This window comes from Lepisma saccharinum, chromosome 1 (assembly GCF_977018435.1).
Source record: "Lepisma saccharinum chromosome 1, izLepSacc3.1, whole genome shotgun sequence".
Lineage (NCBI taxonomy): Eukaryota > Metazoa > Arthropoda > Insecta > Zygentoma > Lepismatidae > Lepisma > Lepisma saccharinum.
The window spans coordinates 208,844,212-208,870,101 of record NC_139229.1 but is presented as its reverse complement, the minus strand read 5'-3'; the positions used below and the strand labels follow the sequence as shown (position 1 = coordinate 208,870,101).

The 25,890-nt window shown below is 37.6% G+C and overlaps 2 protein-coding genes across 2 annotated transcripts in view; one reads left to right on the top strand and one right to left on the bottom strand.

Moving 5' to 3' along the window:
* Positions 1 to 17,071, top strand: part of LOC145991497 (uncharacterized) — a 57,724-nt gene extending 40,653 nt beyond the window's left edge. Inside the window, exons 3-6 of the mRNA XM_083127518.1 lie at positions 4,606 to 4,641; positions 8,699 to 8,825; positions 8,947 to 9,008; positions 16,838 to 17,071. Of these exons, the coding sequence (XP_082983644.1) occupies positions 4,606 to 4,641; positions 8,699 to 8,825; positions 8,947 to 9,008; positions 16,838 to 16,855 (243 nt within the window). The 3' untranslated portion in view covers positions 16,856 to 17,071. The remainder of the gene's footprint in view (positions 1 to 4,605; positions 4,642 to 8,698; positions 8,826 to 8,946; positions 9,009 to 16,837) is intronic.
* Positions 17,072 to 17,768: 697 nt separating this feature from the next.
* LOC145978696 (uncharacterized) overlaps positions 17,769 to 25,890 on the bottom strand; it is a 68,507-nt gene continuing 60,385 nt past the window's right edge. The window contains exons 15-16 of the mRNA XM_083111495.1: positions 20,210 to 20,382; positions 17,769 to 18,933 (exon numbers count right to left, since the gene is read on the bottom strand). Of these exons, the coding sequence (XP_082967621.1) occupies positions 18,819 to 18,933; positions 20,210 to 20,382 (288 nt within the window). The 3' untranslated portion in view covers positions 17,769 to 18,818. The remainder of the gene's footprint in view (positions 18,934 to 20,209; positions 20,383 to 25,890) is intronic.

The window sequence follows — 25,890 nt, the reverse complement described above, 5'->3', positions numbered from 1 at the left end:
AGTAATGCTGTTGCCTTGTAATAAGAAGAGGTCTGAGGTTGAATCCTCTGTGGAGGCAGAGTGCTTCAGATCTCATTTGAAACTGTGAGTCCAGTCCACATATTTTTAATATATTATTTTTTGCCATTTGCGCCATCTTATTTGCTTCTACTTCAGTTTTAGTTCCAGTGTTTTTCAACTTTTCAACCGCTGCGTCGCAAACGATCTGTTGCACACAGGGGTTGACGACTATTTTTTAAAATCTAATTTTATATTTGACAGCAAGTCTATACATATTGAACTATGATTATACCATAGTTGATATATTAGTATTAATTAAGGTTGTATATTAATTTCCATATAAACTTTAAAGATCAGAAATGTATTTATGAGTGAAATTGTTGGGATCAGGGCATCGACATGTAAGAAATAAATTTAATGGGCTGTGGGGTCACAAATGTTGAGATCAACTGCAACAAGTAGCCAAAATACATCACTAGTTACTCCATGACCAGGTTTAGCAGCCATTTAACCAAATTATACATGATGTACTGGAAAGCCAGAATACAAATATACAGGGTAGGCACAAAGTCGCTTTCCCCAATAAATGAAGAAATACTTGTTTTGGGGAAAGCGACTTTGTGCCTACCCTGTATATTTTACTGAACACAAAATTTTATGTAAAGAGATTTGATACTAGATTTTCAAAAGGTAGAGCAGAATTTTCTTTTTCTGCTTCATGTACATGTTCGTATAACAAAATTCAAACATTGAAAATCATATCAAACTATTAGGTTCTATACTGCTGGACAATGAAAACCGGACACTTTAATATTTGACATCTGAATTGCAATAACAGCTCGCAGGTATATTACAGAATGTTCGGCAGATCATGTAGTACCATATGCACCATTCATAGGCTCGGACTTTGTTTATGCATTCGTACTTAATTCAGTTTCTGCAACATTTAGTTAGCCCTTGTACCAGAGCTTTTATCGACCCATTGCGTTATCACAAAAAATGCAAGTGTCTGGTTTTTTTTGTCCAGCAGTATATTAAACACACATACAAAACTACTCTAGTTATGTGAATCTGTTTATACTACATAAGCCTACCAAAATATGAAGATAACATTCGGAAAGAACCGCCCATTCAAAAAAGCCAGCTTCCTTGAAAATATGTCTAGCTACGAATTTCATATTGTAAATTGTATTTTATATTTAGAAATGAGTGTCTATTTTACAGTAGGGAGATAAATGAAAACAATGGAACAGGAAAAATACTGGCAACTCCTACATTCTCATTGATTTGAGACACTTTTGTGAAAGAAGCCGAAAAAAGTCCAACCAAAAAACTGCAGAAAAAAACTCAGGTTTTTTACTAAAAAAGCCAGTTGTTTTTTTCGACCTCTTCCAACTCTAGGCAGAATGCACTCTGGTAGAAGGCGAAAAATTGGTAGCTGCCACACCCATACCTGTTCGCTGGACCAAAAGAGTGTGAACCTTGACCCCTCACTCTACAGAACCGATATTCACTGCTTAAGTGTCCATTGCTATCGTCCAAACAGCACTTGAACCTTCGAGCTATATTGGTCTTTGTGATATGGGGCTTATTTGCAGCTGCTGCCTGAATATCCGAGGTGGTGGGCCTCTGTTAACAATGTTCCGATGGAAAGGATACCACTGTTGCTACCGGAAACTCCTGTCTGATGGACGACGTGAGCTCTTTCCTTTTTTTGACAATTTCACGTTTCAGAGTTTGACGATCTCTGTTGGTCAGAGTCTTTGGTCACCCAAAATGTTCACCATTCCTACCTTTCACTTGTGCATGACCAATGCCACTGTGTATCTTAGTAACTGTTGCCCTGCATGACAACCCACCGAGGTGGCATTCCACGATTATTTTAACAAAGTCAGACAGCTCTGCACTAAGTGCCATGTCTTTCAAAACTGGTTCTCTTACTCACTCAAACATCCCGATACATGGTTCAGGTCACATGACAACCTCAAAAGTCAAATAACCCACTTTCACGAGGTACTCAATTATGTTTTGGTTGATAGTGTATTTTATGTATTTGTGCATGTATGTATATGCATTTCTTTTACTTGATTTTTGCTTGCCTCCGTTTGGTAGCCGTTGGTTTCAAAGTAAGCCTAACATAGAACATAGGCGTCTGCAGACCCTCTGATTAGGGTTTGGGGGGTGGGGGGCAAAAGCCTTCATGAAAGTTCAATTGGAAAAGAAAAACCTCATTTTATCTCACTGTTTTAGTTTTATTGCATGGATGGGTGGAAATATATACAATATCCTATTTATTATTTAAATACATTACATAATCAATTCATCCATCCCATAACAAACCAACAGCAAAACTGATTACAAATGGTCTCTGAAATGTGCACTCTCCTTGGATTTAAGACAACTGAAGTACTTAGTTGTTCTTACTTCTGTCTCTGGTCATTTATAATGCATTACAGAAAACAACCAAATTGCGAGTAAAGCAAGCAAGAACATTTTTAAATCCAAATTTTTGCAAACTGAAAACAATATTGATTTAATAGGGTGCAAAAAGATTCACTGGACATCATGCCATTCTCTTTAAAAAAAAAAAGATTAAGGTAAAGTGTTCCCCTGCGCTTAGCACCACGCCATGAAGGCGTATAGGGGGTGTGGGGTTAACGCCCCACACTTTCTTGATCCGGTCGTGAGTGGGGGTGATGTGATCAGCATCACGCCCCTGACCGCCTCCCCCAGGTACCCATGTTATTCGACGCTGGGTGGGCGCCGGGGCCGCTTCCATCGTTAGAAAAGATCCCGGATTTGAACCGGCCGGGGATCGAACCCAGGACCTCTAGCATAGTGGTCAGACGCGTTACCGATTGAGCCACCGTGGCCACATTCACTTTAACATTTGTTTTTTTATTTCGATCGTTCCAAGCCCAGGGGGCCAACTCCCAATAAAATTTTAAATCAAGGGGGAAATTACCCCTCTCTGCCCCCCCCAGCAGGTGCTATTGGCTGTCTGGAAGAAATAATGCAAGACGTGAAAATCAATGCCATCTTCAGTATCACTTTGTCCTGCTACTCTTAGATTCTGCTAGTCTTGCTTTTTTTTACTTCAATGTTTGCTTGCCTTGCCCCCCCTTAGAATTGTTTTGGTGCAATGCCTCCATGCCCCCCCTGTGGTCGCGCCACTGCATCCCTTCCCACCCCCCTAGTTGCTTTGATATTTCATCAGCTTCAAAATACTTCATTTTCTTTAAGAGTATAATATAAAAGGTAAAAAGAGGTAAAGTGTTCCCCTGTGCATAGCACCACGCCATGAAGGCGTATAGGGGGTGTGGGGGTAACGCCCCACACTTTCTTGATCCGGTCGTGAATGGGGGTGATGTGATCAGCATCACGCCCCTGACCGCCTTTACCCCCCAGGTTTTCCCCCAGGTACCCATGTTATTCGACGCTGGATGGGCGCCGGGGCCGCTTCCATCGTTAGAAAAGTTCCCGGATTTGAACCGGCCGGGAATCGAACCCGGGACCTTTAGCATGGTAGTCAGACGCGTTACCGACTGAGCCACCGCAGCCACTTAAGAGTATAATATTGTTTGTTTAATAACAGTGATAAGATTCCTCTGCACTAAATTTCTAGGTGGAAATATAATAAGATTTAATAATATAGGGGAATGGATGCCTGGAGGGAGGGGACAAGGATGGCCACACCTCCCTCTTAGAAAATGAATGTCAACCTAAAAGTATATATTTCACATGTATAATTTAATTTTAGTCATAGTAATTTACATTAATTATTATAATGGGGATGCACGCCTATGTTTGAGAAATATGTGTAAACATCCCAGGTGCCGTAATTAAGAATGAAAGTGGATAGTTCAGAGAGTGTGCGACCAAAGTTCTCAGGAGTCTCCCAGACAGGTTTGCCTAATACATACATCATAATAAATAATGTCTAGTAGTCTATTTGGAAATATTTACGTCTGGCCCAGATGAGCTATTGGGAACATGACTTGGATAGTTCAAATGTGAGTTAGCAAATTATTGCTCTGTCTGGGAACCCTTTCCTTTTGCATATATGTGGAAGGGATACACCCCCTTGCCCCAAAGGAAACCTGCAACATAATCTGCAGATGGATAGATATGGCAGAATTAATTTACTGATAGGTGGGTAGTTTCTGTTGTAAATGCCTGCATTTATTGGAAATGTTAGTTTAGACTCGTAGTTGAAATGGATTGGAATATTGTATATAAGGATAATGTGAGGTTCCAAATTACACAAATAAAATGTATATATATTATTGTATACACATCACTAAAATTTCAAAATCTGAAGCCTAGGCACTAGAGAGAGCATGTATGTTGGTAAAGTGCATGGTAGAGAAGAGGCTAAGAAACTTTACAATAATGTTTACATTTAGTTCTATTTTGATATTAAGAAAGGCTAATCTTACTGAAATCCTAGAAATTAGACAAATACAAAAATATATAAGTGCAAAGTAAAAGGTTGAATATCATTGACTTAGCTTAAGAGAACACTGGAAGTGAATTTGCACAATTTTTGTTATGATCAAAATTTTGACATATAAATTTATGCCACTCTCTTTATATTCTTTTCAGTGTTTGGTACAATGTGTCATGAAAGCACTTAATGCGGTAAGTTTTTCGCTATATCAGTTTCTGAATCTAATTGATCTAATAAAAAATTGCATCATAACTAATAATTAGGGACATTGAATTTTCGCGATGCGCGAAATGTGAAAAAAAAAGATGCAATTTTGAACATTCTGCACGTAACTACACCCCCAATGATGAAATATGCATGAGTTTTATTCGCGAAGTAATGCGAAATGTGTGCTTTTCCACGAAATGAACGCTTTTTCGCAAAATAACCGTGAAATATCATCAAATTAAGTAGAAACCATGCAAAAACCGGCAATTGAGGTTGTGCGCACAAACTGTCGATTTGCAACGATACGTTTGCCTAAAGTTTCCTACCACTTGCAGCTGAAGAACGTTTTATCTTCGATCACATCAGGAAGACGCTGCAAATTTGGATTTCCCTTGCACATAATCTCAGTTCGAAAACTTCGTTCCCTGTCAAGCAGAATTCCTTTCTTCCCCCGAATGTCTACTCAACTTCCAGTTTCATTGAACTTGCTAGCTGTAGCAGCGATAAGATTAGTCTGTTCCAGCACATCAAGGGAAACAATGGTGTCATTTGTGTTCAGTCATGAATGAATTTTGTTTATCATCATGTGATTTTCAACATGTGTTTGTGTATGTGCAGTAGTGATTATTTTTATTTGTTGGACAGCAAGGATATTCTTTAAATACATACAATGAATAAATCACTTGAGATATGGAATTTAGAAATGAAGTGATTTTGTGTTGATGTTTTGTTTTTGGTTGGACAGGTAAGTACTTGTGTATGTGTACAGTATATAAAAATGAAGTAGTTTATCAATTTATAGCTCTTTTGTATGATGTTTCCTCTCATAATGAAAAGGTGTGTGCCAATTTTCTTTTCCACCGCTGAACTAACATTTTATTTACCGCTCTCCTCAGTTTTTATTTACTAAATTTGTCTCCCTACTAATAATGTATATCATTGATATAGTACTTATATCAATAGTTACAAATGAACATTCTTAATTTTAGTTTTAATCCATAAAGACCTGCATATGAGTAAAAAATACCCAGTCGATTTGTAAATATATTTTTAATCACTTCCGATGAGTATCAGCTCCTTTCAAGTGAACGCTTCCGAAGTCGGGACCTTGAGTCAGCTGTTTGTTAGTTCATTAGTTCCACTCACAGGGCCGTAGAAGCACTGCCTGGGTAAATTTCACTCAACGCGTGCTCACAAGTTTCAGTTAGTGAATTCAATATGTTTTTTTTCCTCATATTTATTAATTGTGCGATTTAATTCAAATGTTCAAAATTAATAAATTAGATTAATGAATAAAGTAAAGACATTACTATTTAATGGTTTAAAACAATCAAAATTCGGACTTATGAAGTAATTTTTCTTCTGGATATTTTTTAGCCAGCATCAGTAGCGGCTGTTGCCTATTCGCGAACTCGCACATGCATACCCAAAAAAATGTGCATTGTCTTCCATTTACTTCCTTACGTCAGCTTTTCTATCTGAGTAACTCGCTTTGAATGGACATGAACACAATTCGGAAGTGCACACAGCTGCACACCAAAGTGGCACTGTGTTCGACGGTGGGTAGAGGAAGCAGAAAGGCTCTTATGGCTTTGATCAAGGGCTTTTGTACTCGCTTAGCACAAAGAATTGTGACATAGTAGCTACGGACATGCGCTGTTCCCTCTTCGTCATGTAGTGTTGCAATCTTTCCACTCCTTGTCGTGTGACGGAGTCGAGAACAACCCATGCATAATTGCAAATTAAGGGATTTTTTCTCAGCAAGAAAATTTTGATCTCTCTCACTTCACACGGTTCTGAGCAACAAAGCATTGAAATCCGAATGAGGGGTGGGTGGGAAAGGAAGGGGAGAGGGTGTGGCATGTAGTGACGAGCGTATTCAGCCATGCAAAGCCAGATGCAATGAGTGGAATATGTTGATGCAGGTGCTGGAAAAATAGTTTTATAAAATGTCAGTGGTTTGAATTAAAAATATTCACAATGTCGTAGGAATTGGTGCATTTAGACACTCAAACTTGTATTTGGAAGTTCAACGAAAATTTCAAATAATCAAAGTTTAATCTTGTATTTTTGTCACAGAACAGTCAATCCAATTCTTTATTCAGTGCATACGAGAATCTGTAACTTGTACTATTATATCTCTGATTTGAGATAATTTTTGTCAAGGTGCTGGCAAGAACTAGTTACATTTGATTAGGGTTTCGAGGATCCTCATTACAATGTCTAAAGTGAATAAGTACATTAAAAATGGTAATTAATTTAAGTGTACAATGAAATGTTTATGCGGCATCTGATGGGACATACTTACATTGAAGAAAGATAATATACATTATTAGAACATGGCAATTCCACAAAATACTGGCCATATTATTATCCCTTACAAACCATAGCAGTTAATCGGTATAGCATTGTTAGTGTTGTCAGGTCGTCAAATGCTGAATTTTCTACAGGTCACGAAAGAGACCAAACAACCCACCATCTCTCGTGATAGATTTAAAAAATCACTAGGGTATTTGGATTCTGTAATAAACCTTATTTTTTTTTTTTAATTTTCATGAAATGTTAATCTTCTACCATCTCATTATCAGGGAAAAGTGCATCATAACTTGGATTGCAAATGCGATTAGCAGAAACGGGCAGGAATAATTGAGTGGGAATAACAACACTTCTTCTGGACGCGAGGCCAAGGTGCACACCCATAGACCCAGACCACCAGCTGCCACTGCACAGCATGCATCCTTATGTTATGGCATAGAGAACCACTCACCTTACAGCCTTCTTTCCTCTCATCTTCTCTCAACTTTATCTTTGAATATTGACATAACAATGTTCAAACTTGATAAAATTATGTTAATCAATCAAGGTATTATTTATTACGTATTTACATCCTTTAAAACAATTAACATTTGACCTTAAGGCTCGATTGGACATTTTTGTGTAGTTTGCTTTTGCTGTTATCTAGTTATTATCAAAAGTTTCGTGACTATGTAAGTCTATTAAAATATTTGTAATATCTAGATAACAGTGATAACGAAAATTCACGTCAATGCTCTAGAAGGAATTCTAAGCATATGTAATTTTTCATATTTTGGAATATCACAGAGGTTTTTCGAATGAAGAGGAAAAATTGGGAAAAAATCGCCCTTAAGGTTGCCAAAGGTCCAGTTGATCCTTAACAAGCAATTTTGCTGGTGGGTATTTTTACTCAGTGCACATCCTGCCGGGTTAAAGATTAATAGAGAGAAATATGATATCTTTGTAGTCAAATATGGTTTCACAATGGCTGCTGTTTCATAGTGCTACAGCTCAGAGAGGATCGAAAATGCCACTCTTTGATGGTTTGTAGTGTCGAAACAAGGCCTCAATGGGCAAAACATTAAGGAAAGGTGTTCAGCTTGATGTTCGCTACACATTGTGAAAGGTTGTTGATGTTGTATGGTGTCACCCTGTATATCAAAATACAGTAGATTCAATCTTAATCTCAGTGATTATGAAACTCCTTGAATTTTAAATTTATCTCCTTACCTTAAGATAATTATGTGGTACCACTTGTAAGTCTTATAAGTAGTACGAAAAGAGAGAACAGTTGCTAATACCTAGGTATATAAACTCAATTCTACTTCCTATCCTATGCATGCATGTGAAGTTTTATTATCCATCATCAAATCAAAATTAGAAGCACTAAAATGTAAATATTTATTAACTTGTTCTGAATGCAATCTTATTTTGTGGCACATCAAAAATTGCATATTTTTCCAACTCAAGATAATTATTTTCAAGAAATACATTTTATTTCTTCCACACATTTTCCAAGAATATTAGGACTTCAGATCATGAAACAATTAGTTTAAAAGAGTTCTCCCTGAATTAGCTAAACAAGTAAATTGCTTGATTCTTCCACATTGAGAGATACCTTAGAGCAAAATGTGTCAGGAAATATGGTAAAATACATCCAAGAATTAACCACTTTTTAAACATCTGCTACAAACATGTTACTGTATTGGAATGTATATATTTACATTGTCATTGTTCTTTTAATAGCTGAATGATGATGATTGTCCAGAAAAAGATCTGTACGAGAAGATGCTAGAAAAGGAAGTGGGAAATCAAGAATTACGCCCTAAGATGATCGAAATCACTCAGGATTGCTTCAATACCACTCAAAAAGGTAAGTAAATTTTGTTAATCTTCACACTTTTGTCTACAAATTTTAACTTTTCAACACTGGTAAATGGATTTTTTTTAAAGAAAATCCTCTGATATAATATTTTTCCACTTTCTCATTCCAGACGATAATTGCTGTGATTATGCAACCAATTTGTGGCTTTGCAAGAAAAAGAAGTTGAATGGGGTAAGTACAGATTGATCAAACCAAACTAGAATAGGATTTAAAGGATCTCAAAGAGCAAATATTCTGAGCAATTGTCCAGAAACAAAAATTCCTGATGATGTCTCACATTTGAGGGAATTATTGTTAATATGAATTGATTATATTTCATTGATATGCTAATTTCTAGAAAAGTTCTTCCTCCTTCTACTTTATATGTTGACCAGTTTATAATAGTAATTAGCTATAATCATATTTTTACACTTATTTTCCACATCAATGAACACAGTCAATAAATAAAATTCAAGTGGTGAAATCAATTATTTTCGTTCCCTTTTTTGTCTCTATATTCTGGCAGAAAATAAATGGTAAATAAGTGATATCTCTTCATGTTGTTGCCAGCCGGCACTACTCACGGTCAGATCTGTCATGCCGTTACTTGCTGGTGAGCGTGGTTCTTATTTTTGTCTTGTAATGATTTTGATTTCTAAATTTAACTCAGATCAAGAAGTTTATGCAATATATGCACATTTGTTTATGAATAATATACATTTTAATTCTGGTTTCATAAGGTCTTCAGTTGTTTCATAAATGGCAGGAAAATCATGTGTACTGAAAATCAATATAAACTTTCTGTTGTTATGTATAAATATAAGGATAACACAATAAATTCAAGTCTTAATAGAGTTACTAATGCATGTATGAAACTAACATACAATGCTCACTAAAAGCGAAAAGGCTGCTATTTTAGGTCTGGATCTAGTGTTGATTAGTTCTGGCAGAATCTCCCTATTTTTTGTCCTTCAGTGCTGCGACCATTGTTGGATTTTTGTCCCATGCAAATTCATTCATAATTCCAATAGAAGAGAACCAGTTGTCGACAGTCACATTTTGGCCACTGTTTTGGCTGAACAATTCTTTGGAAGACACTGTTAGAGTATTGTCTAATAAAAAGGGAAAGGCCCTTCAGGCTGTTTTCCCACATATATCTCCATTTTCACAAAAAGTTACATGGTTGCTTGCAGGTTAGCACCACTCCAGAGCTGGCGCTAGTCATTTTGCCACCCTGAGCAGTTGTGAAAGATGCCTTCCTGTTTCAAACGCCGCTTCCTCTCGTCATTACACAGCAACAGGAAATAGAAAATCAATATACTCCTAAGTAAAGCATCAAACTAAAAAAAAATGCAATACTATTAAGCAGTAGCAGCGATTAGGTGCCAAAACTTGGGTGGAGAGGAAGCAAGGAAGTTTATTTCCTCTTGTAGACACAACATAGCATTAAAAGACTATAGTGTGGAGGCAAAAAGTTGGAAAAAGTGTATGTGGGGGGCAAGTGCCCTCTCACTCCAGCGGCAGCTCGTGACTTTTCACAGATGCGTGCTACAGGTAGATGATGTTTCTTGCATGTACAAATACCCCCCCCCCCTCCTTTACACACACACCCATGCACTCACTTAGAACCGCTAGTGTACACAGGGTTTTCTCCCGAGGGGTCAGGAATTGTAAAGGTCTGTATCACATAGCTGCTTTCTACATACGGCCGGAATAAACTATAATATATTTTGCAATCATCGATTTAAACCTTCATTTTAAAAAGACAAAAATGGTAATCGGAGATCATTTTAAGGGGTGTTTAGTAGTATAACGCAGAGGCCCCTGGCTCACCCAAATGAGGCAGGTGAGCCGAAGCCTTTTATGAGCTGTTTTTGTGCGTGTGTGTGTGTGTGCCTCGAAGCCTTTTGTGAGCCCATAAATTTCATACCCTGCCGGCTCCCGCAATACCTTCCTGTTAGAGTAAGAGTTTCACAAACCTTCATGGTCGTTTTCCTTTTAGAGTAAGGGGATCACGAACCTTCATGGTCATTTTCCTTTTAGAGTAAGGGGATCACAAACCTTCATGGCCGTTTTCCTTTTAGAGTAAGAGTTTCACAAACCTTCATGGTCGTTTTCCTTTTAGAGTAAGGGGATCACGAGCCTTCATGGCTGTTTGCCTGTTAGGGTAAGGGGTTCACAATACCTTCATGGTGGTTTTCCTTGTCACAAAAAGTGAGAAAAAAGATTTTTTTCTAGCGAGGCCCGAGGAGCACTTTTCAGCATTCGGCTCTTTTCTTGCGTTATTAACAAGAAAAAAGCTTTTACTATTCGTAAGAAATTATTTTACTTTTGTTTGCTTCGCAAGAAATGCTTTTAGTGCTGTTTGCTTCGCAAGAAATGCTTTACTGTGTTAGTCATAAGCTAAATTTGCCTAACAAAGCAAACGAGTGCTCTTCACGGAGGAAGTACAGTATTCGCGATTAAAATTACCACCTGAGCACTATAGCTCTTTTCAGGTCTTACGGCGTGCGCTCTAGAAGCTGGCAGGGGAAGTGGAGAGCGGGGAAACGACCTATCCAGTGCATCGAGACAGGCCGGTTAGAGAGAGAGACTGCAGCGTTGAAAAGACCGATCGAGGCAAGGAATTTTACAACTCTGCCTTCCAGAAGGTGCTGAAGGAAAATGGCATCCTCCACTAATATACGCAATGAACATGTGATAGACACTGTAACGTTAATTTGTAATTTGAATTTCTCTTGGTAGTTTATAAATTTGTTTCACAAATCTTTCAGAATTTTTAGGTCATTTTACTAAGCTCATAGGGCATTTTGAATTTGAATTTTGATTTTAAAATTTTGGGTGTGTCAGCACTTATGCTATTTTACACCCGTCACATTATACGGGATCCAGATCCTTACCATTACAAATAACAACTCTAACGTTGCATAACTAAAATCTTCAAATATTCTGACTTCCGTTAAAAGCTGAGGCTGTAAATGGGCACTCAGCACACATACGGACAAAAACAGGACAACACACAAAATTATGCTGGCCATAGGGCCAGTCGACAGAGCCTCACTTGTATGTAAAATGCAGTCCAGGGTGTACTATGTGGAAGTGAGGTTGACAATTGGGTGTACTGCGTGGAAGACCACCCCCTTATAGGGCATTTTCTTGCATGTATTAGGTCATAAAAGCATTTTTTAAAGAACATTTTTTGGCAATTTTAAGGTCATCAAAATCCTGTCTTGAAAGAAGACAAGTGAAAGTTGTCTCCCAGGGGCGGCGCAAGAATTAATCATCTAGGGGTGCAGAGTGAAATTTAGGGGGTGCCTTGTTGAAAATATAGAAACCATCAAACATGCATACAAGGGCACGCGCAGGATTTTTTCTCCGGGGGGGGGGGGGGGGAGGAGGAGGGGGTAGAGTAAGATTTCATATCTTTGCATGGACTTACAGTGGCATTGGGTTCCAAAACTGGTGCAAAAGTAGGAAAAAAAGTTGGGGAGCCACTGGGAACTTATATTTTACCTTTATTGTTGTTGCTATTGTTATAAAAAATCATAAAATTGAATTGAAAATACTTTGGCGTTGGTGCAAAGTTCAAGTTTGAGCCCATTATTTAAATAGAGACTGGATTAATCTTATATCCTTTCCATAAACATCTAATATTTTGTTGTCTTTCTTTGTATTTCTGTACTTTTTCACGGTGGCAGGTATCAGAGACCACTGCTGAGTGTTCAATTTGTGTAAATTGGGGGGAAAAAATCGGAATACAACATGAAGTTCTGCTGTTTGCAAATAAAATAACACATACCAAAAAAAAATGCGAAATCATGTAGACAGTTTCATGTAATTATCAGACTGCTTCCCTAACATAGAAGTGTGCATAAACAACAACTACGGAAAAATACAACCCAGCTCGACACAACTTGCGTTGAATAATTTCCCGGGCACAATCCGATGATCTACTGAAAGCAACTAAATTTTGTTGCAGTCCGATTTTGAGAATAGAAGAAGAATAAGTAGGCAGAAAATGAAACTTCCTTTTTTTTTTTATCAAGAATGCTAAAAAGAAATAAACAACTCACACGGAGCTGTAGACAATTATCGAAAATGCCACAGGAATAAACAAAACCAGTGGCGGCGATTGGGTCCCAAAACTAGGGGGCAAGGATAGTTTACTTTTCCTTGTTAGATCAGGTTTAGCACAGTGCAGGCCAAAAGTTGCAAAAATTCGGGGCAACTTCCCCCTCCCATCCCTAACTGGCGCCACTGATTGTTATTGATGATATTTTTCTTAGCTTTTGTGCCATTTTTGGCTAATTTGCGAAGACGGGGATGAGAGATGAAACTGATGAATGGACACTCGCAAACATCCATGCACAGGCCGGGATTTGATCCCGGAACCCCTGGCGTCGTAGCGCTATGTACAACCACTCCGCCACGGGAACCAGCTCTTGAAAATAGAGACAGGACCGAGAACGAGATAAACTTTGTAAAATCGAGACTAGACCGAGACTTACTGTTCGAGAATGTCACCCCGTTGGACATTTTGGTAAACTGTAATGTGGGTTATGGTGTTTGAAATATAGCCTATACCATAAACACAGTACTATGTGCACTTTTGTTTTCAAAATTCTCTTTATGTAGAGTCACGGACAGTTCTGGGTTGTAGTGAATGCATTGACTTTCAATGGAATCAATACAACCCAGCAGTGTCCGTGACTGTACAGATAGGCTAATCGGGGCTGGAACTACAGTTTAATTGATTGATTTGGTTTATTTTATTGATTTATTTATTTTACTTCGCTTTTCTTCCACTTTCTTGCTAATCGCGAAGATTGGGATGAGTGATGATGATATGATGAAATTCATGAATGGACAATCACAAGCACCCATTGGCGCAGACTCCATGGGGCTTGGGCAATATTAACGATGCGGGGGCAGAGACTCCCAAATAATTTTGCTTAAGAGGATCTAATGTATTATTTTGCCTCTCTTGTAAAGTTTACTCTGAATTATGTCACATGAACTTAACTTTAAATACACATTTGAAATGTTCTAGACCATCAATTTTGGGGGGCCGAGACCGCTAAACCATCAATTTTGGGGGGCCGAGACCGCTAAACCATCAACTTTGGGGGGGGGGGGGCTATGACCAAAGACAGCAAAACATACGACATATTACTATATACTAAGCATGTAATTATGAGTATTGTTAAAATTTTTACTAAAAAAAGTTTCAAAAGATGCTGTGCATGAACTAGGGTAGTGGATGGGACGTTTGGGCTACAAATGACTCTCACATGACATTCAAAATGAGATCAATGATATATTAGGGAGATCTGTTTTGCGTTCCGTGGTAGCAGATATTAAAAGTCGGGAATATTTTGCTATTATGGTTGACGAAACTTGACATATCCATCCATGGACAATTAATATTCTGCATTCGAACTGTGAATACAAATTTTGATATTTTTGAGGAATTCATGGGCTTTTATGAGATTCCGAACACTGAGGCCAAAACTTAAAAAAGGGAGAGAGTGAGTCATTCATTAATTTATTTCAGTGATCAGAGCCCCCCCAATAATTTGGACAAGTCGGCACCTTGGCAAGCACCCATGGTCAGGCCAGGATTCGAACATGTGACCCCTGCTGTCATAGTGTGATGTAATAACCACTCCGCCACAGATGACAGCGGACCTACACGATCCGAAACAGCATTCGCTTTCACCGGGTATAAAACCTGGGACCCATTAGTACTAGACTTATTCACACTTCCTTCAAACGTGACAACTTGTAAAACTCTCTTTGCAAGGAAGCCGACTGGTTTGGAAGAAAAGAGAGGCTGGCCGGTCGTGCATCCAGTCAACTTGTGAATGAGATTTCATTTCTTGCTCTCTGATTGGCTGTTCGAAAGTTACGGTACTGTGATTGTGAGAATATCTTGTTTGCGCTGTACGTTAGGTTAGATTAGATTAGAAAGCAGCAAATTTGCACTAAAAAATAGGCAATAAGACATTCTCACAATCACAGCACTGTAACTTTCCAACAGCCAATCAGAGAGCAAGAAATAAACCGCATTCACAAGTTGACTGGAAAAAAAATTTCGCTGGTCGGTCTGCCCACATGTTCACTCTTCCGAAGTCATTAATTTGGTAGTGTCTGCTGCCACGTTCTTTTTCCCAAAAGAGACATGTGCATGGCAGCAGACTCTGTCTTTGTTTTATCGTGATTTCATCATGCTATGTATGCAATTACGTCTGTAACACATACTGTTAAGTTTTAGCGATTACTTACACAAAAATATTTTAAGATTAGGTCCCTTAGCATTCTTCTAATAATAAACCTACATGGTCTTGTAGTTAGGTTAGGTTCTGTTAGTATTAAATAATATCGCTAAATGCTTTCTAAAGAAAAGGTTCTAAATTACCTGTACATTCATTCCCACTAGTCATACACTTGCATTTTTCTCGTCTTCATTTGTTCTTAAGATTTGCAACATCCTCTTAGCAGACAAATTACGTGGCAGGAGCAAATTTGACGCTTATTCTTACTGCTGACATGCACGTGGCAGGAGACTCAGCTCATTAATTTTCTTCCCGGAGAACTGGGGGAGTGTAGCGGCCAGCCTCCCCTCACGTGCCTTTCCGAATGTTCAGGAAAATGCAGCAAGGGAGAATCTGTATCCCCTCCCCTTAACGTCTATATGCACATTAAGTGTGGTGTATACATTACGATGGGTATGGAGCATCAAACTTTGTTTTTCATAATACAAGCCAAGTGATTGAATAAAAATCGAATCGTACTTATCTGACGTTGTGAAGGTCAAGGTTGGGTGAATAGTGAGGGAAAGAAAGAATATAATCCAACAGAAGTGAGCATCTTCCTCGCTTCCTGTTTGAAACAAAGGAGAAATGAGACTCATCAGTAAACTTGCAAGAATTGATGTGGTTGCTAGGTGTAAATTTTTTGCCATTTTTTGTACAACTTTTCTGTTCGTACACTTAATAATATAAAAGAAAAAAGTATATTCAGAGCAAATTGACTGACAGTTCTAATACTTTGATGTGTATCCTTTGGCTTTAATTACTGCTTGACACCTGTTCTTCATAGCATTAACCAGTTTCAGACATGTTTCAGAGCTTTTTTTATTACACTCGGTTTGCACAACAGTTTTCAACTCTTGTTTGGACTTGACGCCTGCTTTATGGACTCGTCTCTTCAAAATTGCCCATAAATGCTCAATGGGATTTAAGTCTGGACTTTGAGCTGATGTTTGTAGTAGTTTGGGCACATTCCATATTAGCCAATTCATGTTAACTCATGCCTTATGCTTACTGTCATTGTAAAGTAAAAAAGTAAAGTGCTCCCCTGTGCATAGCACCATGCCATGAAGGCGTATAGGGGGGTGTGGGGCTAATGCCCCACACTTTCTTGTCCTGGTCGTGAGTGGGGGTGATGTGATCAGCATCATGCCCCTGATCGCCTTTACCCCCCAGGGTTTCCCCCAGGTACCCATGTTATTCGACGCTGGGTGGGCACCGGGGCTGCTTCCATCGTTAGAAAAGTTCCCGGATTTGAACCGGCCGGGAATTGAACCCAGGACTTTTAGCATGGTAGTCAGAACCCTGATTTTTAAATTACTGGATTTTACATATTCCAGCATTATACATTCAATCTTGATTGTCCCAACGTAACAAAATGTTACAAAAAATTTCCTCAATTTTTATATTTTCCTGATTTTTTAAGTTTTTTCAGCTTGGTTCCCTGAAAAATGTAAAACTGAGGTTCCATTGTATAATTACGTACCTTACATATGTTTCTAATTTTACTATCTTAAGATCTAATGCTTACCGGGATTTAAAATGCAAATAGATTTTACAACACACAATGCTTCTGCTGGATTACAAAGGGACAACTAATACTTACATATATGCTGTTTAGCTTTGATTCTTATTAATCAAATGGAAATTAATTTTTCTTTATGCCTCTAGAAGCTAGTCACACTAAAGAAATATTGTTACTTCTTTCAGATATGTAAATATGATTAGTAAGAACTACAACCAAAGCAAAGAGTGGCTGCAATCCAATATCATACAAATCCTGCAAATTAAATGAATAGGTTGTCTTACAGGTGGCACTGTAATACACTGTATACATCTACTCCAATAAATAAATATTTTCTATTCTGTACATCTATTATGAAATAATATTCATGTTATTCCTGCATAATGAAAATGTGTTAAATAAAGAAATGTATCAAGCAATCTAGTCTTTTATTTCCACTTACAAAGTTCTAATTTGAAATCAGCCAACTGACCAGGCATCCTTTAGAATGTACTATCACCAGTGGTTCGAATTTGATCACCGGTAGTGACATACTTTTTCACAGAATGGGTATCAAGCGGGGTCTACAATATGCCATATGATAATTTCACATAGCCTAAAAAAACCTGGAAATTTATGCAAGATATGCAATTTTCATCAATTTTGCACCAAGGCTGTGTGGTAAAAGTGAAATCTATGATTAAATGACAACTATATTAGCATTCTCATAGTCTCCTATGTGAACCTACAAAGCAAAACTCCGGAGATTAATATGATATACTTAAAGTGAAATACACTGGATCTTCAATTTTATATTTTTTAGTGGACTAAGGTGGAAAAAGTTGAAATGAAAATTCAGAGATATGGAAACAAGGTCCCCTGTGCTTCTTTCTTAACAGTAATACATATTCTGAACATCTTTAAATGCTTACAATATTCAGATATTAAAAACTGTAATTTTACCCACAAACCGAATAGGACTATGTATTTTCAAGTATGAGTTTGTCAGTGAAGATAAAAATAATGTACCATTCTGTGGTACCCTGTTCTGGTGCTGACTGCCATTTATATTTTCACAAACAGCAATAGCCAAGAAAATCAAATGATTCATTTAAATTGTATTATAAAATCCACAAGTAAACATAAAGTATCATTTATTTCACTAAAAATATTTACAATTTTACTGAGAAGATATAGTAAAATACATATATTTGCTTAATAACATCTTGTTTCCCTTCTTTTCCTTCCGATATTATGCACTAAGTAATTATGCTAATTTTTAGTGATGTTATTTTACACGAAATTTCATTCAGTGATGCAAAACAAGATATCTAATAGGCATGTCATGTGCCAAGTTATTTGAAAAATATTATTACATGGATATCAATAAAAACAAAGAGTACCATTTACAAGAGATAAAAGAGGAAGATTTTTCATAAGCTTATGCAAAAATAACTGGTGAAACTATATCTAGTAAAAGTTCAACATACCTTATTGCAATTGACACTCCCATGTGAAAAATTGTTACTAGAAAATTCTCTGCACCACAAAATAATATGCACAAAAATTAATGTAAATGACACAGTGTATTCAGAAGAATCTATGTAATGAGGGTTTCCTTGGTTTAATTTATCTTAAAAGGTTACCAAGAAAATAAAAGTTTATATTTACATTGAATACAAATAAAAATATAAAGATTATATCCACTCCAAGAATGCTATAAAATAGTGAAAAGTTTTCCACATTTGTTAGCTAATACTTAAATTTATGAGCTTTATAAATACTTTAATTGATAATAGCTCAAGGTTCTGAAGTTATAAAATCATGAATTATCTAATATTATGCATAACATAGTATCCTGGAATAACAGTAATTTGTTAGTAGTAAATATATATTAATACATAATTTTTTTAAAGAGAAAGAAGCCATAAACATGAGCAAAGTGTCCACTATTAAAAATGCACACATAATCTTCCCTCATAGAAGCAATTGCAAGTGTAACATACCTCTGAAAACTAAAATTTTCTTTGTATTTTCTTGTCCCATATTTCAACACAATAAGTTTGTCACAACTGTGATAAGTCAAAAAGGACAGCTCTTCATGAAACTAAAAAAGTGGCCACCCAGTACATTCTTTTGACTAGGTTATATATATATTTCTGATCTGAAAGTAAAGCATGCTTCTTGTTAGTCTTGGCTACTCTGAGGGCAAGTCCCCCATGTCCTCAGTGTGGTTAAAGCCTTATTTAGTGCTACGCACCACTCAACTCGTTCTTCTCTTGTGTCAGCTGATAATAAGTGCCTGGAAAAGAAAGATAAATGTTTTACACTGAAAATAACTGCCTATCTTTCAGATAACATTTAAACAATATTAAACATATTCTATTGTCACAGGTGGGACATGCGGACTACATGTTTTATATTAAAGTAAGTATTCTACTGATAGTTAAGCAATGTTTTTCTTGCAGCTTCTACATTTCTTACAGCAATGATATGAAACTTAACACTGTTGATTAAACATAACTACCCTTAAAACATTTTCTCAGATTTATAGTTGTAGGTGAACAATTTTGTGTCATGGGTGGGACAGAAGAAACACTGCCTCTTTACGTAAGAAATATATTTTAATTTCTGTGAATTATCAAATGAACGAAAATTGTTTCAGATAAAGATAAGGTAATTGACCTTTCAATATTCTAGTGGAGTTGGAAGGGGAAATGTAACAATTAAAGAAGAAATAGTTTTGGTGTCACTGGTGGGACACAATAAAAATCACAGTATAAATAAACATGTAAAATACCTTCTACATTCTAACTTAATTACGTATAGTACTAGAAATTTTATCCAAACGACAACTTTATATTGTTCATTAACAAGATTAAAATAAAATTCAGCATTCCATGTAACTTGAAATATTTCAATTCAGGGTCACTATGGAATGCCCCTACACTATAGAATATTAAGCTTCATTCATGCCATCTTACCTTTTAAGCATCACACCACAATGTCAGTTTGCCCCAAGGTGGAGCGGATTTAAATAATTTACAGAATTACATGAGGATTTTGTACATATCAGAATCACTTTATGTGGAAGTACATTAATCTTGTAATTATTTAATGGTGTTTATTAGGCTGTAAGAAAGGAATAGAAAGGAAACAACATATATGTACTGATGGGGTGAAGTTCATTCAAAAGCAAATGTAATATATGTAAACTGTAAACACACTTAAATTTATCTCAATTTAAAATTCAATAATTTTTATAGGCAAAAATGGCAAACATTTTGTATAGAATAATATACAAAATACTAATCAAGTTAAACTGTAAATAAACATGGCAGCTGATATTTTGCAAACTATCATTAAATAAATTTCCGAAATTCAGCTAGAAAGACAAAAGTAAAGTAGAGATGTGCTTGTACAAGTTGGCACTGCTGGTGAGCAGCATCATGTGAAAGAGATCTTATTTGTATCTTGGGATACACTAGTAGAGCAATACTTTTCCCATAACCTTTCAGCAAGTTTATAACTTGAGTATGTTCATTGAACCTTTTCTCATATTTTGTGGAAATCCATACCTGATGATAGTGCATGTTGGCTTGATGACCATAACCAGTGAAGCGGAGTCCCCTGGACAGGGTTTTCTGGATGTCTCAAGCAGGAGAGTATTTGCTCGTGCACAGATATCTCTTGAAACAGGAGCAACAATCTTTGTGCAACAGATTTTTAGGTCAATGAATCCTAATGGGTCCTGGAAAAGAACATACAAAAGGATAGATTATCTAACCAATAGTTGAATATGTTTACAATAGTAAAATATTATAAGAAATACAAATTACTATTGAATATAAAGAAATAATTTCTGATATTTCCAGTTCAGAACATGAATTTTCCTCAAACATAAAAACCAATTCAGGGTGGCTACAAACACGCAGAAATGAAATTCCCTGACATTTCCAGGTTTTCCAGGACAAAATTTACATTTTTCCCTGACAATTACAAACTAAACAAAATCAATGTTTTTGCAAATGGAAATAATAAACTCATACAGATCCACGTATGGTTTTGTTAAGTACCAATATTATCTTCTATGAAATTGACTTAATTTCTCTATTCTCTATGATTTGAATTCAAACTGCAAAATAGTGAATTTGGAAAATTATTACAATTCACAAGCTACAGAAGGATTACGGAATTTTGTCATATGCAGTAAGTTTAAAATAAAATACTTGATTATTTTTAAAGTTACGACTAAATTAGATAAGAGTGAAGAGAGATTGATTAAGAAATACAATTTGTATTATAATTTATCAGTCTCCTTATACATTCTCGGTATTATATGTTGATATTTTCACTGAGGTTTGGAACCCTCTGCTTGCAACAACCATGAGTGCAGATTCATTTTTCAATGCATAAAGCTTCTCTTTTCTCTGTAAAGCAAACAACTTAACTCTTGCATATAAGTGAAACAATTGAATCGAACAAAATAAAGTGTCATATTTCGTTACATTATCAATGGGATTTCTGCTTCAGTACAGTATATCCAAGTGAAGTACTGTGAAACTGACAACATGCAGTTATACCATTAATGCTGACGAAAAGGGTATGTAGGGATTAGAAATTTAACGCAAGGAATTTATAGAATTGCATTGTATAGGTACCTGACTTAGCTAACCACACATTAAAACAGGAAAACACTAATAATAAAACCTTCTGAAGTTCATATACGAGGGGCATCCTGAAAAAAGCTCCAATGGTGCCTATACACAGCACTAGTGGTCGGAGAGCGACACACACAAATGCAGGCAGGAAGAAGTGGCATGTAGCTGTAATCTGGTACAGTTGAACTGCAGCCGTTTTAGGACAGTTCTATGTTAAAGATTGCAGCTCTCACACAGTCTCCCACCGACTGCGATGTAGCCTACATTGCACGCTCAGAATTTGGCACAGAGCCACCAGCAATCGTGTGAGGTGTGCAGACCGAACGTCGTGAGTGATAGTATGGTCAGACGATGGTGCAGACAATTCACGGAAGGCCAATCGAATGTGCACAATCCCATACAGCTGAGTACACACGGTCCTTTGCATCACTTCAGGTGAGAGATGATGATAATAATAATAATAATAATAATATATCTTTATTGAGCGGGCGAGGTTCAGCGTATGCTGTTCTCCCACCTAACCCTTGTCAGAATACAGTCTACAGTTACAAACGGTATATATATCACATAAGTACCGACTTTCATTTCTTTGCTTAAGTGAAGAGGTTTCTGGCAGGGCAAGGATTAGACAGCTACACTGCGGTAGAGATAGTTCCAGTCTTTGCTGTCAGACACATATACCATGGACATACAAAATTTAGTGCCATGCTACGACAAATGCCAGAACAACGGTGGTGATTATGCCGAAAATTAGGTTAGGACTCACTGTTATTAATGCAATAAATTACAACTGATATTCTTGTTTTATTTATACCTAATCGGCACTCTTTGATAATTTTTTTTTCAAATTGGTGTATTTTCTTATTTTTTTTATTTTTTACTATACTGTGTTATTTTTCCCAAAATTCACATTTTCATTTTAGCGCATTTTCTGTCAAATATTTGAAATTATACCTTCATGGTGTTTTTAAACTACTGTTTCAAATTGTAAGTCACATGGCTTACGCCTCTTCGTGAGAGTTTGATATCTTGAAAGTTATTTTGGGAAAGTTATTTTCCATACTCCTTTTTTTAATTTTAAGGTAAGAATTTTAGATAATGGAATTTTCCCCGTATATACTGAAGGGTGCATAATGACCATAAGTGGCGACGCACCCAAAAAATTTAAATCAATCAATCTCACGTGACGGATACCGATATATTATGGCACCAAAAATTGGCATTATCTTTTTTTTGACTTGTTAGTGTTACGTTTCCCAAAATTCGCGTTTTTGTTTTACAACATTTATCTGCCAGATATACCGAAACTTAATACTCCATTGTGCTTTTAAACTATTATTTTAAATTGTAGGTCACATGGTCTACGTATTTTCGTGACAGTTTGATATGCTGGAACAGATTTTTGAGGAAGTAAAAGTAAAGTGCTCCCCTGCACTTTTCCATGAAGGTGTATAGGGGTATGGAGTTAATGTCCCACACTTTCTTGATCACGGCCGAAGGTGGGGGTGATGTGATCAGCACCACGCTCCTGGCTACATTTATCCCTCAAAGTTTCCTCAAGGTACCAGCTTCATATGATGCTGGGTGGGTGCCGCAGCAGTTTGAATAGGTGGAAAACATCCCGGTTCTCCCCTGCAGGGGATCGATCCCGGGTCTCTCGCATAGTAGTCAGATGCCCTAACGACTGAGCTCCATTATTACTCGCTCGAGAAATGCCGGTGGTGCGCACTTAGCTTGGTAATTCAAAACATATCTCGTGCGACAAATACGAAGATGTGGCTCTCGTGTGACGGTAGATACGTACTCGATCTCCTGTTAGAACCCTGCCACTTTGCTCTGTGATGCAAATGGTTTCCATAGAAGTTGAAAAAATCGTGGGAAATACATGATTTAATGTGGCTGTCGGAATTATTTCATGTACGTATAAGTATAACTCTATAGTTTACTCTTGAGTAAAATGTTGGAAAACTTGCATGTTCTATGTACAAGATGGCCTAGAAGAGAAAAGAATGTTGGATTTCATGAAATTTTTCGTTGTTTTTGGACATTTCTTTAAAAAAAATCGCTAAAAACGCCAACAATTCGCATTTTATGCAAAATTCGCATTATTTCGATATTTCGAACGGGCGAAAAATGTGTCCAGACATTACTGCACATTCATAAACATAACTTCGCAGCAATTACCAGATTTCACGGTTTTGGTGTTTGCGGTTCCCTACTAATCGGAAATTACTTTCTGACCACCCCTTGTATAAATCAGTAGATGGAAAGTGAAAATTTAGCAGGGCTGGCAGAGAAAAGTCAATTCTTAAAGAAAGTGATTTGCTTTTATGATTGAATGATTCGAGTAAATATGATATTAAAATATTTACGTATTTATTATTAGTATTTTATTTCATAATATTGGACATTAACTTCACTCAGTGAGAGATTAATGACCATCTCTCACGAGTTTAAACAGACAGGACAGAGAGTGGCGTTAATTTAATTCCAATACTAGTGTTGCAGTAAATTTGAGGTTGCGAGCATGCACTTGCCAATTTTTATAACGTTCACCAATGCAAGTTTATGTTTCACTTTTTCGTGATAGTATTCAATATACAGGGTGTTTCGTAAGTTCGTTTACAACGCTTAAGAGGTGATTGTACGAGTGAAAATAAGGTGGGAATTTCATGTAACGAAATTCCGGAAACGGCTTTGTTGCCGAGTTATTGACGTTTGAAAACGTGGGAAAATGATTTTCCGAAGTGAATAATGGCAAAACGGGTGGAAAGAAGTCGTCGGTGTTGGGCGGTCCACTAAGAAATTGGGTATGCTCTTGTCAAAAAATCACGCGGCAATGTTGTGCAATGTCGGCGCAAGGGATTCCCCAAAGGACGCGAACGAAGATGTTGACGGGAGTGGGGTGGGTTGTGCGTGAGCTGGTATCGACGAAAATTGGCGTGTGTCGAATAGCACCAAAAAAACAAAGAAAATTTCCTGAGCGAAGGGCACCATGACGTAAAAACGAAAAAAATGAACTGTCATAGGTTGCATACCCTGAAGGGCACACAGTATGCTTAATTGAGATGTGAACGGAACCTAATCACAGACGGTTTTCAAAGTGTCCACCATGTACTTCCAAGCAGAGGCGACAACGGCGAATCAAGGATTGTCTAGTGCGATCCAATAACCCCGGCGTTTCTGCTATCGATGCTGCAGCTACATTGATACGGGCAACGAGGCCCTCGGCTGACATGACAGGTGTTTCGTAAACGAGGGGTTTCATCTCTCCCCAGAGGAAGAAATCCAGGGGCGTAATATCAGGCGATCAAGGTGGCCATGGCACAGGACCTCCCCTGCCAATGCACTGGTTGTGGAATACGGTATTGAGGAAATGGCGCACATTCCGATCGAAATGTGGGGGTGCACCGTCATGTTGAAACCACAGTCTTTGTCTCAGTGCCAAGGGCACGTCCTCTAGTAGTTCAGGCAAAACCTCACTGAGAAATGCTTGATAAGTCGGTCCACATAGGCGAACAGGGAGAATGTACGGTCCAATCAAATGGTCATGCAGTATCCCGCACCACACATTCACTGCAAATCTGTGCTGATGATGAGCCACTAGCAGTGCATGTGGATTATCATATTCCCACACATGACTGTTTTTACTATTGAACACACCAGTTTTCGTGAAGATAGCCTCATCAGTCCACAGTACCGTATTCTGAAAATTGGGGATAGTTTCAATTTGATGAACAAACCATTGGCAAAAGTTGTCACGTGGGCCAAAGTCCCGAGGTAAAAGGTCTTGCACTTTCTTCAATTTGTACGGGTGCATCCCTTCTTCTGCCAGGACTCGCCACACATTCACATGGGAGGTGTTTCGTTCGTGGCCCAGTGCGCGCGTACTGGTGCCTGGATGATCTATCACTGCAGTTAGCACATCTTCCACAAACCGTCGTGTTCGCACACTTCGCAGGCGTCCAACTTCTCGACGAGGTGGCAACATTGATCTTGTTTCCCGAAGTCGAGTGTCTACAGTTTGAAATAAGGTGTGCGATGGTAACACCCTATTTGGAAAACGTGCCCCATACAGACGCCTTGCAGCATGGCTATTACTTCCGGCCTCCCCATAAATCAGATGCATGTCCGCCAGCTCGTGGGACGTGTATCAAGCCATCCCTTACACCGGGCTACAAGTGTTTATGGCCGTTAACACTAGTACACTTCACAGAACATGATGGGCTGTGGCTAAAAATTAACACGTAACACTGCTAGGTCAAATGTTTGCCCAACACTACTATCCTGAACCTCATGTCTTTCCATTCAAAAGAGAATGTTTAACAACCTGCTGCTGGCTCAGGACCTGAAGCACGAATGGCACAGACACGTGCGCTCGTTCATGAGGAAACCTACACTGTTGGCGCCCTTAGCGGAAAATGTGGTACTTAACGTCAGATCACACGGACACCCATCTGCCCTTCAGGGTATGCAACCTATGACAGTTCATTTTTTTCGTTTTTACGTCATGGTGCCCTTCGCTCAGGAAATTTTCTTTGTTTTTTTGGTGCCATTCGACACATGCCAATTTTCGTCGATACCAGCTCACGCAGAAC